Genomic DNA, 22,101 nt, shown 5'->3' on the forward strand with positions numbered 1-22,101 from the left:
AATTTGAGATCCTGTGCTGAACAAAATGCTTTTTCTTTTTCCATATTTTTATGTAGCTTGTGCTGCACAAAAATGTTTTCATTTCATGTTTTCATGTACTGATTCTTTTGTGAAGGTAGATGTGAAGGAAATAAATTTCGTGACTCCAGATGTTCAAGCCTTAGCAACCCCAGAATTTCAGAAGAAAGAATCAAGAGGTACATGTGGCCTTTCCTAGCATTTTTTATTAGTTATGATGTTCATAGATTGTAACCAATTGGCAGACATTTTCTATATCGGAGTGCAATGGGCCTAAATAGAGCATTGTACATGCAGCATGTCTGAATAATTGAAAAGTAGCAGACAGTAGGAGGATAACTTCTAAATTTCTAAAACGAAGCTTCAGAAGTAATATAAATCAAATATTAACTTTTGACACATTCACTATAGCCTAATTTTAAAATCTAAAAGTATGATTTTACTTAGTATAGGAAAATACACCTTATTGTGAGATACTCGTTGTCACTTCCACCTTTCAATTCTTCGAGTTAAAATGGATGGGGTGGGAATTTCTGTCCTGACAACAGAAAGAATAAACAACTAAAGAGACTTTATAAAATGCTCACATAATCCAGGTTTTGGTGATCCTGTTTTTTATAGTTCTCTTGCCCCCTATGACCATTACATTTGGTTGATTATTGGAACTAATGGGATATTGAGACATGAACTGAATTATGAACTTGCTCGGAAAATCCTCCAACAATTTGCTGCTTTGGATGATGTTTTGAATCATTTGACACTTTTTTTAGCACTAAACCAAAATGCTTGGTTGCCCAGTAATCCAATCAATCAAGCTTTAGAGTGATTGATGGTGCAGGACTGTGCATGTTGGGTATTGAAATTTGTTGATCCTACATATATATGCTTCTTCGAACTCGTTAACTCATTTCTGGCTTTCTCAGGTGAAGATGAATTGGAGAACTACAGGAACCGGATCCAATTGTGGCAAATTTTCTTAGCTAGCCCTTTTGAATGGATGGACTTCAGGAAGAGTAAAATCAATCCTAAATACCCAGACTTTAAGAACAGAGATACTGGTGAAGTTCTCTGGCTCAGGACAGATGATCCACCATGGATAAAAAGACAGTTGGATATCCTAGATTCAAGATTTTCTTACGAAAGTTTCTAAGAACAATTAAGCTCCATCAAAGACATGTCCTTTTGAAGGGCCCAGAGCAATGTTGAAACCTGGTCGAAGAGAAGTTCCATGGGTCTTCACAAACATCAAAGGTACTGTTGGCTATGTGCATACTTCGTATAATACAACTTGCTTTGGTAAATAGAACAGGATCTATCCCCATTATAAATGAGAAGAAAGCCACTGTTTGTTTATGTCACAAGTTATGTAATCTTAGCAGTAGTACTAGTTGTTTAGTGCTGCTTCTTGAAAAATATGTCTTGTACATAAGCTTCTTGTAATACTTGTATTATGAAATTTCTTGACCGTTTCCATGTTACCAACGTATGCTGGTTCGTTCTCATGAACACTATGCTTATCGAGTTCATATCGACGATCAGTTCCTTCGTCATTATTTTACGTGGGAGCTTATAGTTAAGTTAATAAAAATAAGGGCAAATACGAGACAAAGTATTTCTTGTATGCCTAGTAATACATGGCAAATTTAAGCATTTCCCTATTTATATATGGGATATTTTGAGGTATAGATATTTTTTATTTAGTCTTCCAGAAGGATTTAAGTGTTAATACACTTGTAAAACACTATAATCAGATAATTGAAGTGAGTTAGAAAATTTTTTAGTGTTGACTACGAAATAAGTCGGGTTAAATTTATCATAAAAAATCAAGATTTTTATTAGGAGAATTCAAAATATATCGTGAAATTTTTCGATGCAAAGATTTATGTGCGTAAATAATTGATGTATTTGGTGGGGAAAATCATTTCTTATCTCCTATAGTACAATTTTTCACTTCATCAGTGGAATACAAAATAATGAACCTACCATTTTGAGTCTTTATTAGGATGACTTTTATAGACTTTCGTATCCAATTTGAACTTTTTAAGTCCCTAATATATGTCAAATATATAGTGAAAGAAAAGTCATGGTATGCCAATATACGATAAGTTAATTTATCCATTGGTCTAAAATGACAATTATTACTATAGTCTATAATATTATATATATATATATATATATATATATATATCCATTGGTCTAAAATGACAATTATTACAATAGTCTATAATATTATATATATATATATATCCTTTAATTATGTGATGAGTAAAAGTACATGAAATATCGCATATTTTAAGAGTAATTATGTAGTTTGATATTTTATTTTATGTTCTATCTCGCATAAAGTAATATATAATTATTTTTTGTATAATTGAATGTATATTGTCGACCAAATACAAAGTTATGTAGATTTTTAATCTTAGGAAGATGAATTTAACCTATAATCTAGTACTTACAATTCCATGGTGCATATTAATGTTTCCTTCCATCTCGTAAAATTTGTGGTGGAGTGATAAGTATTCCTCCATCTTAAATCAGAGAATATAGATTCAAATATTGTGAATATATCTAGTCGTCTTTGATAGGAAATGGTTGTCCTCAAAGTGAACCTTCCAATGCGAATTTGAATCAATTAGGTCCCAAAGCAAATCTTGGACGTATAGATTTAGATATTTTTGAACACTACAATTTAACTTGTACCAATCATTTCTTTTTAGTTTTTTTACACAACTATCAACTTTGGTACAACTTCAAACATCTGGTATTTGAATTAAGGTTTATCAAACTTAACTTCCGACGCAATATCTAAAGTTATATAGGAGTGAAACTCAAACAAAAATGGTTCATGAACTTTCAAGCAAAAATGATTAAATACAATCACATATGCTAAAGTTCAGACAATGACTACATGTGCCTAAACTTCAAGTCATTTTAAATTTCAAACATTTTGTCTGGAACTTAAGCTTTATCAAGTTTAACTTCAGATTCCACGTAATATTATTTTAAAATAAATAAACTTGTAAATTATTACGTACTATAAATATAATTTAAATGATAATCTCAAAATCGAATATTTGTGCACGTTGGCCATCTTAAACAAATTAGTGAGTCAATTGTCCTTGTGGGACAGGGCAACAGTATTAGCAGCCTCCAGTAAAATGGGCCCATTAATTGCCGTGTTGACCGGGTCGGTGTACCTATGGACCACATCCAATATTAGAAAATAATCACTTAAATTAATTATGAACTACTTCCTTTGTTCTAATTTTAGTATCCTAATAAAAATTAAAAGAAAATGTCTAGCCATACTTAAAAAAGAAATAAATTACTAACAATTACCATTTTAAATTTTAAAAGATATCATCTGCAAGAATCTATTTCCAAGAACTTCACTTAAATGAGATACAAGAAGGAGTTTCAATTTTTGGTTTGATGGAAAAAGATTATCGATGTTTATTCTTTTTTTTTTATAATGTTGTAAAGCGATACAATGATTTAGAAAAGTATATTAATCCGGATTGATCCATATGAATAACCGGAGTCTAATTTATTTAGTAGCCTATGTCAATGAAAGATTATCAATTTATTTGCGTACCTTTTACTTCCATGTTTCATCTTTATACTACAACCATTTGTAAACCTAGTTTTCCTTTTGATGTGGATTGACAATTAGTTAGTTCAAATAAAGGTGAGACAAGAAGTCACGTTTAGTGACGTCGCTTTATTATTCGCTATAATATTTAATAGATAAAAGTACATTTTTTGACGTGAATTTTAATAAATCGTAATTTCAAATCAATAAACTTTTTTATAAAAAGTATAAGCGTCATTGCGATTTTTAGACTTTTGGGTTTTGAATGCGGACTTAATTTTCAAGCTCAATCGTGCCAATATCTTAAAGTCTTGGAGATAATAATTTATGATTAGTGGTATGATTAGACTTTTTTTAAGTCTCGAATTAGTAATATGTCTCAGATTTGTGTTGAATTTATTGTACTGGACGGGAGATTAAAAGGGAGAAATCATCCGAAATTATTTAATTATAGTAAAATATTGATGCAAAATTACAGATTAAAACAATTATTGTTAAATCAGATAATGACAATTGGTATTATGGGCACAAATAACCGTGTTGCAGTTTATTGTTGCTTCTGTACTTACAAAACAGTTTCCATTAAGTTACGTGAACAATATTTATAACTGTCATTTGTCATTGAATATAAGTAAATTACTTACATTAATATTAATATTAATATAATAAGTCTTCTTAGTACAAGGAGATCTACCTAACACTATTCTTTCACATTATATAACTTTCACATTATTGATGAAAATTCAATTTCAACGTTGTAATTTCTTCTCCCATTTGCCCCCCTCCCTCCCCCACCCCCCACCCCATGAGAACCTTCTTTAATTTCTGATTTTTTTTCAACTTTATACTACAACTGGCTTGTTTACTTGTTTTCTTCTGGTGGACTAGACTCCATTATGCTCAAGTCTTGGAGGTCATATTGTGCTCATAGACTAGGACTGAACTCAATTATGCTAAAGTTGATGATATGATGCCGTTTAACTCTCATGAAATGTGATCGGATAAAATAAGTGGAACAGGGAGTTATTCGAGAGCGACAAAATATCTACATGAATTTGTAATTTAATTTAACTTGTTGTGATTGGGTAGTAGGTTTAGAGACTTTATTATAAGTTGATTTTTAGGTAAGATGTACTAATCTTGTTCCTTACACCATGAAGCAACACACATATATATATATAACAAAAGAAAGTATAATTAAAATGGATTAGTCCAAAAACATTCTTAAGAAATTTAACAGAATGGTCATTATCAGACTTTGGTAACCAACTCGGCTGCATTAATTATGTTAATTGTTAAGATAGATTAAATATTCTTTCGATCACTTTTATTTATTCATTATATTAAAAATAAATTTTCAGTTATACTTGTTTAATTTGAATAATCAAAAGCTAATTTACTATTTCATATCTATTTCACATTTATTATTAAGTACTACTCAGTTTCAATTCATTTCCATCATTTAAATAACTTATAATAATTAAAAATAATACAGTAAAATTATTATTTTTATTTATTGTTATAACAAATCAAACATAAACAAATAAATCCTCCCTAGTACTGAGTGAGTGAGAGTTCATCATTTTATGTGAAATCAATCAACAATTGTTGTTTTTCTTATATTGTTTAATTTAAAGTACGTTTATTAAACAAAACAAGAAGGGCTTAACATATTCTTATAGGAGTAGTTCTTGTTTTTAATATCTTTCACCCTTTATTTTATTTTTATTTTTCTTGTCATATAGGAGTATATATATTGTTTTGACTTTACATTTTCCTTATTAGCTGTTGTTATATGTTTTTTAATATTTTCTTCTTTATATTTAAATTTGTTATATTTGAGCGGAAAATCTTCAAAAAAACTTCTTTTACTCTACGAAGTACTAGTTAGATCTATGTATTCTTTACCTTTCTCAGACACCATTTTTGATATTTTACTTTATTTATAGTTTTTGTAATTACACAAAATATATAACTGGAAAAAAAATTTGGGAGGGTTAAATTTGTCATATAACATAGTGCTCCAGTAGCATAATAACATCACTCAAAACTTCAACTTCTTAAAGCAGAATGTAAAATCAGTTTGAAGTCCCCAAACATGGCGGTGACGGACTTTTTCGTCGGCGAAATCACCACCGAACTCATAAAAAACCTTCTGCTAATAGTTAAAAAATCCACTTTATGCCGTTCAAGCGCCGAGAATCTCATCGACAGCATCAATGGTCTCCTTCCAATCATCCAAGAAATCAAACAAACCGGTGTTGAACTTCCACAGATACGTCAAACTCAGATCGACGATTTCTCCAAACTTCTCCGAGATGGTTACGAACTCGCCGGAAAAGTTATCCACTCCGGCCGTTGGAACATGTACAGGTGTCACCTTCTCATTCGACTCTAATTACAGTGAATTGAACCTCTTCCTGCTCTAATTAGGGTTATTGAATTGTGCGAATCTGTTAGAAATTACTTAATTTATATTATGCCTTGATAACAGGAACCTACAGTTGGCTAGGAAAATGGAGAGGCTGGAGAAAAGAGTAGCGAGGTTCATGCAAGTTACAATGCAAGCTCATGTACTAGCGGATGTTCATCATGTTAGGTTTAGTATGGAGCAGAGATTTGACGTGCTTGAGCATAGGCTTAAAGCTATAAAAATCGGAGTTGACGATAGAAGTGGTGGGGTGGTGGTGGAGGAGGGAGGGTGTTTAGGGAAGCTGTGAAAAGAATGGAAGAAGATGAGAAATGGTTTGAGGATAGTTTTGTAAATTTAGGTGCTGGGATTGAATTGGGGAAGAGGAAAGTGAAGGAGATGCTGATGGGTGAACAGGATAGAGGTGTGTTTGAGATTTGTGGAATTGGGGGTAGTGGCAAAACTACCTTGGCTAAAGAGATTTGTAAAGATGATCAAGTTAAAAGTAAGTAATTAATCCCAGAAAAGTTTCTCATGTAGAGTACTTTAGCTTTTTGCGGGGTTGATTTCTCGAAAGGTTAATCAACTAATAGTTATTATCTATCACTTTTCGTTCTTGATTCTGATGCGAAGAAAGTGACTTTATTAGATATTAACTATTAGTTGAGTGGACATCCGTGAAATCAACTCATGTTTTGCGTTGCTGATGATCGAGTTATTAGAAGTTAATAATCACACAAAAGTTTCTCATTTCATTTTGTTTTTACTCTTCTGTTGCGGATGAAACAGTGGATAAAAGTTGAAAACTTTATTGGCTATTATCTCTATTTTATCAGTTGAATTCTAATAGAGATCAATTTTGCATGTGAAGGACTCATCAAAGTTTTGATTGGAATACAGTTTAAATTGGTCTAAAAAACCTTTTCTTTAAATAATGGTATGGTGTCTGGGCCATGTTGTTCCAGGTTATTTCAAGGACAAGATTTTCTTTTTCACTGTTTCTCAATCTCCAAACGTGGAGCAATTAAGGAAAATGATTTGGGAAAAGATATCAGGGTGCAATCTCCATGGTTATGGATACGGGGAGATGTTACCCCAGTGGAACCTACAGTACCAATGGAATACGAAATCTGCATCCCCAGTACTCTTGATTCTTGATGATGTGTGGTCTGCATCTGTGCTAGAGCCCACTAATTTTCAAAGATCCCCGGCTGCAAGATCCTAGTTGTATCGCGTATCAAGTTTCCTCCATCAATCATTGACTGTATTTATGATTTAGAGTTGTTAAGGGAAGATGAAGCTATGTCCTTATTATGCCATTTTGCATTTGGACACCAATTCCTTTCCGCGTGGTTTCAGCCAAAAGCTTGTCAAAGAGGTATTAGTGTATGTTTTTGGCAGCATATTAGTTTTTCTTTGCAAAAACTTCTTGTTATACTTGAGTTAAAGCTAACTAAAGCTTCTTGGACTTTTTAGATTGTGGATGAATGTGAAGGGCTTCCTTTGGCTCTGAAGGTCATTGGATCTTCATTAAAGGGAAAACCTGAGATGTTCTGGATAAGTGCAAAAAACAGATTATCACGATGCCAACCTGTCTGCGAGTCTCATGAACTGCAGTTACTTGAGCGAATGAAATTGAGTATTGACTGTTTGCCTGAGAAGGTGAGAGAGTGTTTCCTGGACTTGGGTGCTTTCCCAGAAGACAAAAGGATTCCTCTTGATGTTCTAATTAACATGTGGGTGGAGCTACATGATATTGATGAGGAGGAGGCTTTTCACATTCTTGTTGAACTTTCAGACAAAAATCTCCTAAATCTAGTCAAAGATGCACGGTAAGCGGTGGACTCAAATCTCCTCAAACAATCTTTTAATTTTTGTTAGAAGGTGATTGTCTATGGAAAAAATCAATATGTTGATAGTCTTCAATGTGGTCTTCATGTGGCAGAGCTGGAGACATGTATACAAGTTACTATGAGATATCGGTGTTTCAGCATGATGTATTACGAGACCTAGCAATTCAGATGAGCAACCGTGATGATATAAATCGGAGAAAGCGATTGGTTATGCCACGAAGAGACGTAAGCTTTCCAAGAGAATGGGAAAGAAATGTGGACGAACCTTTCCATGCACGAGTTATCTCTGTGCATACAGGTATTTTAGATCCTTGGTTACTGCTGATTGCTTAATAATGAAAAGTTTATCATGTGATATAAACAGAAATATTTCTCTTTAATGCAGATGAAATGAGAGAAATGGACTGGTTCAGAATGGATTGCCCGAAAGCTGAAGTACTGATTCTCAATTTTGCCTCATCTGAGTACTTCTTGCCTCCTTTCCTGGAGAATATGCCAAAGCTAAGGGCATTGATAATCATAAACTATAGTGCTGGCAATGCAGTTCTTCATAACATGTCTGTATTCAGTCATTTAACCAACTTGAGAAGCCTTTGGTTCGAGAAGATATCCATCACTCACTTATCTGACTCCACAAATCCTCTCAATAACTTGCGGAAGATATCTCTAGTGCTTTGTGACATGAAAAACAGCTTAGATGAGTCAGATGTGGACCTCCCTGGTTTGTTCCCACAGCTTTCTGAGTTCACAATGGATCATTGCATCAACTTCAATAAGCTGCCATCAAGTATTTGCCGGTTGCATAAGCCAACAGCCTTAGTATCACTAATTGTGATAGTCTTTATGAACTTCCATCTGATTTTGGTGAATTACAAACTCTACAAGTTTTAAGGATATATGCCTGTCCACATCTGAAAAGGCTTCCCCCTGGAATTGGTCATCTGGTGAAGCTGAAGTATCTTGACATTTCACAATGTGTTGGTTTGAGATGTCTCCCTGAAGCAATTGGTTGCTGTAGAAACTTGGAGAAGATTGATATGAGGGAGTGCCCTCAAATTGACAGTTTGCCAAGCGCTCTATCCTTTCTTGAATCATTACGTTGTGTTATTTGTGACGATGAAGTTTTTTGTCAATGGAAAGATGTTGAGAAGGCTGTACCAGGTCTTTGTGTACAGGTTGCCGAGGAGTGCTATACTCTTGACTGGCTATCTCAGTAATCAAGTTTTCAATTCCCTTATCTTGTGTTTCTTTCGTGTAAAGCTTAGTCAATTTTCCAGTTTCTGTATTTTCCCCTTTACATGGGGGTTCCTTATATCTCTTGTAAATAATATATATAGCTACATGTAAATGTATAGATGGACCACATCTCAATAGCTGATCTTTCCTTTTACTTTACCATAATGCTGGAAGCAAAAGGTAATCCAAGACTAAGGCCAGTTATCTGCTATAACATGTTTATGTTGATAGTGTAAATCCGGTGAGATATACATTCTAGTACGCGCACTCTCAATTCAAGACTTGCAACGTTTAAATTCTGAATCCATCGTGGCAGTTTGGTCCAAATTTTACATTTATAGTAAGAAATTCAACGAGAAGTAACGTGGTTCAAAATTTATGAAGTTAAAATCTTGAAGTCATTTTTTCATCATGAAGCAGAAAATGATAGTTGAAGTAAACGTGTGGACCCTGCTACGGTGCTAATAAGTTATCATGATCACTGAAACTATGAAAGTAAAGACACTATTTAATGAGGTTCATGGAACCAAAAAGATTCAGTAAATCAAATGTGGGGACCTTTTGCTAGTTTTTTTCTTGAGATGATTGGGAAAGAAGTGAGGTTTGTTCAAAGAATTGATAAATTTTCCACCAAAATTTGGTAGTGTTCACATCCAACATATTGCTTTCAACGAATTTTTGACCCATAGACATAGAGCACAAATGTCATTTTAGTTAACCACTCTTATGTGACTTCATTTTCATAAGGTAAGTTGGCAAAGGAACCACATTCTCATAAGATTTAATTCGATCTTCATAGAGTTTTCAAGATATTCTTTAAAACCGTTTTGTAATAGCATTTATAACCTTTTCCGGTTTTAGTAGGCAACCTAACAGATATATGTTTATATGAATTAGCTTATGGTCTCCCCCAGCAATAACATATTCATGGTTAATATTCCAGCTGTCTAAAAACTTTGCTTAATAACATGAGAAATATAAACTTAAATTCTACTGGTTATGCATCATCAAAACTTGCAGGCCTTAAATGTTTGATGTTCACAAATTTCTTGTGACAATTGAAAAGTAATTAAAAACAATGGACTAAAGTTGTGAGCTAAAATAAATTTTGTCATACAGATTTGATACAGTCATATACATGGATGTAAAAGTTATCACAGAAATCTACTTGGGATGTACTCATTAATTCTAAGAGGGTAACTATAAAACTCCTCATTTCTGCTATCTCCTTTCCTCCTCTGGAAGGGAACCAACCACGGAACACCTCTATCGTCGTACGAGTGTCTTGCTTCGAGTGTGTTGTCTACTACTGTCCCGACAATCGTTGCAACAGTAGGAGGTGAAGAGAATATTGTGTTCAATATGTCATTAAACTGCAAAAAACATTGGACTAGTTTTAAGTTTTAGATTGTCAATGATGGTGTAAAAGAAATGCCTACATGAACTAGTCGCTTATAAGGTAATTGCAAGTACAACTCATTATCCTAAAATCTACTGTCAAATGCATATCACAAAATTATAACGAGGGATCATGTGAAGTAATGGTTCTTACCCATCCAGCTGGAGTTCTAACAGGTCCATGACCAGTGATATCTGTGTTCATCACGAAGTATTGAGGTATAGATAGACCGAGGAATAGAGAGATTCCGAGCACATATATATTCCGCATGGAGTTTTTGTTCGCAAATTGGATGAAGGAAATACCAATAGCAGCTGCAGAAAATACTTCCATTCTTCAGTTATTGTTAATTAGATGACAAGAAGATCAACAAGCTGCTAAGGGAGAAGTCACTTACCTACCATACCGTATAAGATGCAGTAGATAGCTGCAAATATGGGCAAAGGAATTTGAGCAAAGAATGCTCCAAATTTTCCTGAATAATAACAACTTGCGTTAATCATTACTAGTCGTAAAACATAATCTGAGATGAAGAAAGCAAGGGACAGGGTGGCGGAGAGAAGGAGGGAGAGTTTATGTCGAACCAAATATGGAGAAGAAGATCATGAAAGCAGTAGAAATCTGAACAACTCTTCTACTCCCGACACGAGTTAGTCCCAGAAGGCCGACATTTTCACTGCAGTTTTGTATCATCCGTAAATTAGGAATGAAGCACCACAATATTAAAACTTAAGTGGCTTTAGGCTGTAGCCTACACCTGAGTTCCCCGATGTTATGTAGTGTAAAAGACTTGGAACAAGATAAACTAAATCTAACTGAAAAGCATGCCATTGATACTATTTATCAACCAAATTGATCAAAACCCTTACACAGATGCAGTAGTACCAACCACAGCACCAAAGAACCCGTCAAAGAGCTGTCCTATACCCTGGATAAGAAGCAAACCACAACTGAACGACTTTCTAATGAAGAAGAGTTAATCGGAGGGTTAAATTAGTAGAAAAATTGTGCTCAAGTGAAGGCATTGCTGAATCACTTGGTGGATGTCACACCTGTAAGCCAATGCTTCTACTCACAACATGCGCCGGAGGGGGTGTCGCCCCTGAAAGCCTTGATGCAGCATAAAAAGTTGCTGTTGACTGCAAATAAATATTAGAGGTAAATTTGAAAGAGATCATAACATCAACAACTGCTTAAGTGGATGCCACAAACAATTCGGATTCGGATCGATGCAAGATCAAGAAGAATATACATAGAAGACTTAAAGGTGAACAAAATAGCTAGAGGGAACGACAGCTAAGTGATTATAGCAGAAAACAATCCTCGGGTATGGTTCTCTTCTAAAGCCGTAATTTGTTAGTGGAACCAAATACTAAAACTCGTGTTACTAAAAGCAAATTTAATTCAAAGGGGAAGGAACAACATTTAAAATGAGAAGCGAACCTCTGCTGATGATACAAGTGCAGCACCCATCATTCCGAAGACATGGCTAGCTCTGAATATGGGAGTCCCCCACTGGAAAGGGTAAGGAACTTTGATCCTACACGCAGCAAAACATACATGTCAGAAGAAGAAAGAAAGCTGAAGACATTGTCATTATTTAATCCAGCTGAGTACCATGGAGCCGATGACAAGAGGAACGAATGGTCAATTCGGCAGCTCATCTTAGTTTGCTCCTTCACATGGTTGTAAGCACCGGCAACAGTAAGAATAGCAGCAAAAGCCCAGATAAGCCCAATGCAGAGGAGCAAAGCAAACCTTTCAAGTATGGATTGGGCAACTGGATGTACACGTTGCATATACTGCAGATGACTTGACCAACGTTACAATCTTCCAGTAAAGCGAAAGAAAATAAAAAATACAGTCGATGAAATATATTACCTGCTGGGAAATGACAAGTAGAATTAACATGGGAAGGCCAATCTCTATACAATCAGCCACCTGATCAAATTATAGGATCATAAAGAAAACTGGATGAGGTTTATGCAACTCTTCGAGTAATGAAACTTTTAGATATTTGGGATATAATACCTGAGGAAAGGCCCTAGCAGACAAACCAAGACCTACAACACAGACAAGTGGTGTAATGACAACAGGACTGAAAAACCTGCAGACATGAAGAAGGATGGCATGTCATACCTCCAACAGGAGGAGTAATAAAACGATGAAACATAATGGGAAGGCAATGGAAAGACAGAAAGACAATTCCAAAGATCAAAACCAAAACTAATGGTCCTTTTAATAAGTATTCAGAAGCAGAAAACACAACTTACCTCGTAAGTTTTCTCCAAACTTGGCCATATCCAAGTATTATGTTGATAATGGAAGACACTATGAGTGACCCTTGAATAGCTCTCATAGTGTGCTCGAATCTCTACAAACAACAATATGAGGGTAATGCATTAGAGATATCATCAGTAATTACCCCCGGTCATGAGCATTGACAACATACTTCACAGTTCACATTAACAACACAAACCCCCAAACTTTGAGGTAAAACACAGAGGAAGTAAAGCCAGAATCTGAAACCAGGGTGCTTAATCATTATGGGCATGGTGAATGTGAGAAGTAGATTAAAGTAATTTTTCTGTTTCTTCACGAGAGAAGTAGATCCATGGAAGCAGCATGCTTCGACTGTAAGATTCATGCACTCTATGTAATTCCAAGAACACGCACTAAAGGCCTTCTAGGACACCATGTCTTTTTTTATTCTTCAAACTGTGGCTTTGACTTATCCTAATTCTTAAACAAGATTAAAATTCATCACCATTTCTGCGTATAATCTTGTCTTCCACTATGATACCTATCAGTTTTTTTTTGAACGGGAGAACATCTTGTCATCGAATATCATCTATAAACAAAGTATTTATCTCGGAACAAGCTACTTACCCAACAAAAAGTAGTCATCTGGTAGCTCCGTCATGTAAAACATTAAGCTTATCCCCCAAATAGGGCTTGCTTATCTTAAATTGATACGACTATGATTTCATCAGCAGTTTCGTATATGAGAATATCTTGTCTTCTATTGCACTTCTGCTTTCCACTAATCTCACTTTTGAACAAGTGAAGGAAAACTATATTTTTCAGATTAGATTTCTCACTGAGATCAAGAAATTCAAAGAAATGAAAGTTTGCCTTATCAGCGGACTGCTTTAGATATCCACTTTTTATTTAAACCTATGATACTAGCCGACTTACATTGGATCTTATCAGTATAATTTGAGAAAGCAAAAATAAAATCCACCATACAATATCAAAGAATTAATATTAGAGTAATAAAGGTAAGGTGATGTATGATTTAACTGAATTCATGATCTTAGAAAAATTAGAACAAGGCCAGACAAGAGTTCGTCAACATAATTCTTGAACCTGCCTATAAACAATCTAACTCTTTGTTGACAACTGTCTATGAGTTCAACAACATATGCCTTGGCCAGACGGGCAACACATATTGGCTAGTACTGTCCGCCAACAGTGCAAGGTATTTGATTCTCTATCAAGATCGTAGAAGCTCTGCTACTAATTTGACGAAAGATAATTTATTCATAAACTCAATACATTTCTTTGACTTCTCTACCATTCTCCACTACTCTCTGCATTATGAAAATAACTAGCAATATCCCTATTTAAAATAATAAAAAACCTACTATATAATTCTGACTACAAATCCTATTTAGACATGAAATGAATAAACTAATAATATCAAGTCCGAAACAAATTTGGTTTACTACAACTTCAAATTATTCTTCAACCGTGTCTAATCACTGAAATAGGGGGATGGACCTACTAAGGGTGTGATAAAAGAAAAATGATAGGTCTCCATAAAATACATTATACAAGTAATAGAGATAATACCTAAATAATAAATTTTATTACCTGATGCTCACTCCCGAAAGTACTGTCAGAGAGATCGTTAATGACCGACAGAGCTGATATGATGTAAGCAAATGACGGACCCATCACAGTGGGAAGTCTTGTGCCAAAAAGCGTTTGCAGAAGAGTATTCACTCCTGAAGTGAAAAGCAAAGACTGGATAACTCGAGCTTTGTCACCCTGCTCATAAAGATAAAGAGCTCACGATGTCAATTACATCGAAAAGGTATCTCCGCTACAAACAAGGGAAATGCTAGAGATATACCGGACCCCCACCCATCTGAGGTACCAGCACGGTGGCAATCATTACTGTAGTTCCAAGCATAACTATGTAGTGTTGGAAAGCCAGCAAAACAGTTTGTGCTGCAAAATGTAGAATCATGCAACTGATTAGAGAAAAAGACCAATAATATAATCAGGTTTCAGAATCTGCAACTCATTTACAGGTGGTGAAAACTTCAAATTGTAAAATCATTCTTTGGGAGGATAAGTTAGATCATGAAATTGTTATGGCCACAGTTTTCTGAAATTCTTTTATTTCTTTATTTGATAACAAGTAAAAATTCCAATCTACAGGAACAAGGCAAATATAATCAGAAGCGATTGCTCCAAGAGGGCCATATGCGGCATAAACACAGAAGTGCAAACCAGATCTTATTGCTCGATAGGAAACATTTGTTCTATCAAAAGTATATTCCTCCTGATGGTAAAATACAAGAATTGTCCTTTAGCTGAAGCAGGTGATGTTGAGGGCAATCTAGCAATGGTTAAGAGGATCTTTTGTCATTATCAGATTCATGGGAAGACTGGCAACTCCTTTCGGTTGGGAAATTATTTATTGTATGAACGCAAATTTCACATTTATGGAAAGCCTTCCATGATACATTTCATACATCTGCATCTTAAGCAAGAAGATTGCCACCACTTAACTCCCCATAAACAGTTCGATTCTTAAATCTTCAGATGATATACAGCTTCCCCAAGAGAAAAGAGAACATGTTTCAACTCGATACCAGAAACAAAAACATTTTACTCGGCGGTCGGAGCAATCTCAACTCCAAACATTGGAGGAATGGGGGAGCTTTGTAAAATCACCATGCCTACTATGATTCCGATTCCTTCACCTGACGATTGTCATAAAAGCATAAGCACCAACTGACTCACATGAAGAAGTGATCATTACATGTTGGGATGATTCAGAAGCTAAATGAATTTAAAGTCGATAACGTCTGCAGAGACTTTCCCTTTTCCTCATTATCCTTGAACCCCACTACCCTTGGAAGCGATTAAGCTCATTAAGATGGCCTACGTCATTTGAGAAAATGCCTCCCTCATCATCTCCTCTTTTTGGAAGGTAGCGGCCCTTTCGTCTATCTAATCTTTGGCTCATCTGAATAGCTTTAAATTTATTTGTACGTATATTATTCACCGTGCCACATTAAATATTTGCAACCAAAATGCATCAGAAAGTGTAGATCCATACCCATGCAACGTCACATTCCATGCAAAAGAAGAAAACCTCTGACAGGCTTATCTAATTCTACTGGCGCACATGAAAGGGACTCTCTTCACTGAATTCATAGCTCACATTAATAATTGATGAGCAAAATGAGTAAACTAAGTAATGTCATCGGAGCTTGGCAAGCGATGTCAATATAGGTTCACAGTCTGGGGATTAGCTCAAGTTGGCAACATTATTGGGGTATTTTGATCAATCCCATTCCATTGCTATCCTGCTCGAGGAAACCTCCAAGTTATCAATTCTCCCCGTTGGAAGGGAGACAACTCTTCAGTAATTCATTATTCTGACAGTTAATCTTACTATAACCGGAACAATTCAGCCTCTCTTGTTTTCGTGATTCTCTCACAATAAGAGCAAAGAGAGCTAGATTGTATAGAGAATTAGAATCGAATTTGTACCAAAGAAAAGAATACAAAAAGGACCTCAGCAAAGAAGCTTTACTTTCTCAAAGATAACAACAGCACACAGGTTCCAACAGTCGGAAACTAAAACATAGATATGTTTAAAAAAAGAGACCATAGAAAGGTTGAACCTTTTACAAGTTGATTCTTGTTCAGCAAAAAGGTTTTCAGTAGGAATACTTTTAGATTTTAAAATTCACTCAAACCATGAAAATGAAAACACAAACTTCACAAAAAGGTGGGTGTCAATTTTTCATCTTTATATTTACAAGTAGATTCTTGTTCAGCAAAATTCTTACTTTTAGATTTTACAATTCTCCCTAACCAAGAAAATAAAAACACAAACTTTACAACAAAAACATCAATTTCAATCCCAATACTTTAAGATTATAAAATTCACCCAAACCCAAGAATGAAAAAGACACAAACTTTAACAAAACAAAGTGTCAATTTTTCCTCTTTATCTTTTCAGTAAGGCATATAAATAGCTAAAATTAAAGAAATGAAAAAGAATACTAACGCCAAGAAGGATTTGAGTGTATGCAATAGTGAAGCTGAAGTAGTTGCTCTGCCGGAGGAAACATAGGTCCTCTGGCTGAACCAAGTGGCATTGCTGGTGGCGCCGCCGCCTGTTGCGGCTGTGGCTGGTGGTTGTGTTCATGATTATGTGTCTCCCCCATAATTCTCTCTCAAAAAAATCTACAGAATGGGGCTAAAGGTGGAATCTTTAAACTTAGTTTGCAAGAATCAGCACCGATATGAAATCTGAGCTTAAAAATTCGAGTCCTTTTTCCCTTTTCTTGAAATGACTAACATTAATTACAACAGTAAATGAAATTTAAATACTCAAGATCAGATTTTGAGATTAATAAGTACTGAAACATGCAGATAATAGACACCCCATTTTCATTTTATTTTTAAATTATTATTTTTTAGTACTCTATAGTTATTATAATTTATTTTTATTTATTTCTGAGAAGGGATAAGAGGAGGGAAAAAAGATTACATTTTAACGTAAACTGGTTAAGGTATTTGTTATTTTCGAGGAACATAACGCATAGCATGGGAAGCATCCCGCGTGGGTTCCACGAATTTCGATGTCCTACTTTGTAAGTACACTTGATTCTTCAGTTATTTACGACATTGACACTCTTGTACTTTTTTAATGACGTAAATTATTAATAGTCTTAAAACACTTTTTTAGTTGAACCTAATTACACCTCTAATCTTGCGATCTGAGTGAAATACAACCCTATATTCTCGTCAAGTTTATGAGTGTTTTTACACTTCTTTTAGTTTTTTATTAAGAGTTTCATACTTCTATAAGAATTTGAAACCATTTGATATGTCATGTGGCAAATTAGGGGTGAATCTAAATTTAATTAATCAAGTAAAAAATTATTTTAAGACTGTCAATACAAGAAAAATAAAATTAATAATTCGCTTTAAGTTTAAGAGTGTTTCCGATACTTTTCTAATAAATATATTTAAGATTTAAAAGTAATAAAATCTTATCTAATTAAAATGTGTAACTGATAATTTCATCATTATAGTTTAGAAGATATTTATGCCTGGTCTCTAAAATAATAGTTGATTTAAATAAGTTTTCATAAGGACAATAGGAGTTTAAGAATTTTAAAAGATATAAGAAGGATGAAAAGGGAAAAGGCTTTTATGGAAGAAAATAGACACACAATAAAAAACAAATCATTCACTTTCTTATTTTTTTATTTTTTTTTTGAATATTCTAGTTTGAATTGAAATGATGATGGTGCAAGGACTAAAGAGAATATAGGGGAAATAATTAAAGGCAAGGAAAATGAGAAGAAACAAATTAGGAGCTTATTTATGTACTTTTTTTTCCTGTAAAGTGTCTGCCATTAGCAAATAAAAACAGACACACCATTGTCTAGTTATAACCTTATCTTTTCCTAATTACCCAAACTCTTCTATCAAATTCTCAAAACATATCTTAGCATTAATCAAATTAAATATTTGATGTGACACCTGAAATGAACGATGAACTTAAATGCACACGTGAATTATTATTGGCAGTCATAAAAATATTTTTTTATTTGATTAAACTTAAATACACCGTCAATCTTGTTACATGAGCATACATTCCTAAATTCTGGCCAAGTTTAGAGATATTTGATTATCTATTATTCATATAAGTAGTAAAATTCTGATATATTTTCACTGTGCATATTAGGGGTGTTCACGAGTCGGTTTAGATCGGTTATTGGTCAAAATCAAAATCAGACCAACTTAATCGATTTTAAAATTATTAAAACCAAATCAAACCAAATATAATATAGATTTATCGGTTTGGTGTGTTATCGGTTTCGATTTGGTTTGGTTTGGTTATTCGGTTATTAACCATACACAAAAATAAAAAAAAACAATTCATTCAAAAAGTGAAAAAAATGACAACAATCCATTCAAAACAAAAAATAGTTAGAATGACTTAAATTACCGAACTTTCGATCACTACATTTACTATCAATAAAACTTTAAAATTCACTATATTGACCTAGAAGAAAGAGACAATAACATTTTCAGTCTCACATAGAATTGTCATAAACACTCATGAAATCAATAAGATAAATGTTTTCACCTTGGGCATTCTTGCTTTCAATAACTAAAGTATAAAAAATTTTAATGAAAACATATATAAGATCTTCAAAATTGTTTATAAAACAAATATTAAGTATGTATATTAATAAAATATATGTATATAATTTATCGGTTTGATTCGGTTATTTCTTCAATTTTTTTGAATAAAACCATAACCAAACCAAATACTGCTGGTTTTCAAAAATCTAAAACCAAACCAAATCAAACCAAACCCAAATAAAATCGGTTTTTATTTTTCGGTTTGGTTTGGTTTTTCGGTTTGGATCGGTTTTTATCCAAACCATGAATATCCCTAGTGCATATAATTTTCCAACATTATTCAGGGACGAAACTAATAATTTACGTTAAGTTCAGAGTGTTTTCAAAACTTCTTTATTAATTTCATGACAATGTTAGTAATGGTATTAAATGGTAAATTTGCAACAAAAATAGCTCCAAATTGGGTAAATAATACGGTTTGAAACTTCACGCCAGCACGTGGTATTCGTATGGTGTGTGGAACAACTGCGGCTAAATGTGTCCTTAGAATTCTTTGTACTTTGGATCTCACTTATTATATATTATTATTCACATTATTTGATCATATATTATATATATTACTATACTATTACCCTTTTACTAACTTTTGCTATTTTTACTCAATTTGAGTTTCTACGTTTAGTTATAAGTAATGAACTTGTTCGCGCTTCGCGCAAAGTGAATGATCGTTTTATAAATTTATTATTAATTAAAAATTTAAAACTTATTTTTACTACTATAGTTCTTTTAAGTATCTTTTAATATTATAAAATATTATTGATGAAAATTTATCATTTTGCTACTCTCTTTTTATTTCGGAGAGATAAAGTAAAATTTAAATTTGATTAATTTTGAGCTTTAGTCTTTTGATTTTTTTTATTAAAAACTGCAATATATAAAATAAAATTTGAAGCATAATCTTTTTTGAAAGAATGACTTTATTTCTGAGAAATTATTTAATAAAAATATAAGAAAAGTGTCGAAATATTGAAAAAATTAAAATAAAATAAATTTTAATTAAAGACACAAAAAAATAAGACAAAGTAAAAGAAGAAAGAAGTAGAATAAATAAACTGAAAGAAATAATGTCAGCCGTAAATTTTAATTAATTGAAGATAAAAAAAAATAAACTTTAAGTAAAGAAACATAAAATAAAAGATAAAATTAAAAAAGAAAGAAATTTGTAGAATACTTATTCTCTCCTAATTTGATATCAATTACTATAAAGATCTTTTAGTAAAAGAAATGATCTAAAAATTCAAAAAGGCAAATAAAATTCTGTAATTTTTTTTTGCAATTTTTATGAAGTTATAATAATAATATTAAAAAAAAAGTGATTTAAGGAAATAATATAAATAACATTAATGATGAGATTAAGGAAAGAAGTAAGAGAAATCAATAACATTGATGATGATAATAGGAATTAAATATGGTCATTCCTGATATATTTTCTTACTTTTTCTAAAAAAATCAGTCTTTAGAAATTAAAAAAAGAACTTCAAAAAAAAAATAAAAAAAATTGAGGAATATTTTATTTTGGAAGAATAATTTTATTTAAGGGAAAATTTTGTAAATGTTGATAAAATTTAATTTAAAAAAATATAAAAATTTAATAGAAAATATAAAGAAAAAAAGTGATTTAAGGAAACAATATAAATAAAATTAATATTGATGAGATTAAGGGAAGGAAGTAAATTTTAATAGCATTGATGATGATAGGAATTAAATATTGTCATCTTTGATATTTTTTCTTAATTTTTATTTTAAAAATCAGTCTTTTGAAATTTTTAATAAAAAGCTCCAACAAATAAAATAAAAATGTGAGGCATAATTTCTTTTGAAAGAATAACTTTATTTCTGAGAAATCATTTTAATAAAAATATAAGTGAAAAGAAGAAAGAAATTAGTAAAATAAATAAGTTGAAAAGAAATAATGTCAGCAGTAAATTTTAATTAATTGAAGATAAATAAAAAATAAACTTTAAGTAAAGAAACATAAAAAAATAAGAGAAAATTTAAAAAGAAAGAAACTTGTAGAATAATTATTCTATACTAATTTGATATATATATAAATAAAGGAGAGATAAAGATCTTTAGCAAAAGAAATGATCTAAAAATTCAAAAAGGCAAACAAAATTCTGTAAATGTTTTTTTGCAATTTTTATGAAGTTATAATAATAACAAAAAAAGAAGAGAAAAATAAGTGATTTAAGGAAATAATATAAATTACATTAATGATGAGATTAAGGAAAGAAGTTGTCACGATCCGAGCCTACACCCTGGACGTGGCCGGCACTCGAAGACCATTGCTGGTCCCCAAGCGAACCATCATCCTGGCTGACTACAAGCGGAAAACTGATTCAAGCATACAAAGCTTAAAAACTGAAATAAAAGTTCATAAAACTTAAATACAAACTTTAAGTCCAAAGAAAATAATAAAATATATACAACTCGCCATAAAAAGGCAACTTTAGTCTTTAAAACATTTAATAAAATAAATGATACAAACTTCTCAACTGTACTGACTATCTATGAAGCCTCTAACTGATAAAGATGGAAGTCGGGACAAGACCCACGACATCCTAACAATTGATATAACTGAAAGGTAAATGAAATCCTCTGAAAGCAAGGAGGCTCACCATAGCTAACTCGAACTCTCGGATGTATCAACGAAGCTCCTGTTGATGATCTTGAATACATGTGTCTGCATCATGAAAAGATGCAGGCTAAATGGCTCAGTACGTGGAATGTACGAGCATGTAAGAGGAATTCTAAAACATAAACATAAGCTTGAAACTTGATATGAACATACTTACCTCTTCTCAAACTTACTCAACTCAAGGAAGACTCAAGGGTACTCAAAACTACTCAAACTTACTCAACTCAAAAGTACTCAAGGATAAGATCAACTCAAGGATTGATATTCGACTCAAAGATATGATATTCGACTCTGGATACTCAACTCTGGATACTCAACTTTGAATACTCAACTAAATATGACTGAACTCATTTCAATATAAAGCAATTTAAAACAAGTGCAATATAAAGAAACAAATTGTTTAAAAACATGCTGTCAAATCTGTGTGTATGCAAGGATACAACATAACTCTGAAATGTATATAAAATACAATTTCTGTGGGAG

The 22,101-nt window shown here is 32.9% G+C and overlaps 3 protein-coding genes across 3 annotated transcripts; 2 read left to right on the forward strand and 1 right to left on the reverse strand.

Annotated features, from left to right (window-relative positions):
- Window positions 1-9: 9 nt before the first annotated feature.
- On the forward strand, window positions 10-1,406 carry LOC125824797 (protein OSB1, mitochondrial-like). Its single transcript, XM_049504143.1, has 2 exons — window positions 10-197; window positions 942-1,406. Exons 1-2 carry the CDS (start codon window positions 26-28, stop codon window positions 1,166-1,168), a joined length of 399 nt encoding a protein of 132 aa, XP_049360100.1. The 5' UTR covers window positions 10-25; the 3' UTR covers window positions 1,169-1,406.
- Window positions 1,407-5,681: 4,275 nt separating this feature from the next.
- On the forward strand, window positions 5,682-9,406 carry LOC125824795 (probable disease resistance protein At4g33300). The gene is given in 10 exon segments (XM_049504142.1): window positions 5,682-5,983; window positions 6,105-6,288; window positions 6,291-6,525; window positions 6,986-7,218; window positions 7,221-7,355; window positions 7,357-7,398; window positions 7,497-7,852; window positions 7,966-8,171; window positions 8,259-8,678; window positions 8,681-9,406. Coding segments are annotated over 10 exon segments (2,496 nt in total). The 5' UTR covers window positions 5,682-5,708; the 3' UTR covers window positions 9,091-9,406.
- Window positions 9,407-10,207: 801 nt separating this feature from the next.
- LOC125824798 (nucleobase-ascorbate transporter 3-like) lies at window positions 10,208-17,329 on the reverse strand. The gene is made up of 14 exons (XM_049504144.1): window positions 16,825-17,329; window positions 14,647-14,744; window positions 14,385-14,561; window positions 12,782-12,882; window positions 12,540-12,615; window positions 12,390-12,449; window positions 12,126-12,310; window positions 11,952-12,048; window positions 11,561-11,647; window positions 11,378-11,436; window positions 11,093-11,184; window positions 10,906-10,983; window positions 10,662-10,822; window positions 10,208-10,482 (listed from the first exon to the last, which is right to left on the reverse strand). The coding sequence occupies exons 1-14, from the start codon at window positions 16,982-16,984 to the stop codon at window positions 10,264-10,266; spliced, it is 1,650 nt and encodes a 549-aa protein (XP_049360101.1). The 5' UTR covers window positions 16,985-17,329; the 3' UTR covers window positions 10,208-10,263.
- Between the last annotated feature and the right edge of the window lie 4,772 nt (window positions 17,330-22,101).

This window comes from Solanum verrucosum, unplaced genomic scaffold (assembly GCF_900185275.1).
Source record: "Solanum verrucosum unplaced genomic scaffold, falcon-dt-bn FXZP01000489.1, whole genome shotgun sequence".
Lineage (NCBI taxonomy): Eukaryota > Viridiplantae > Streptophyta > Magnoliopsida > Solanales > Solanaceae > Solanum > Solanum verrucosum.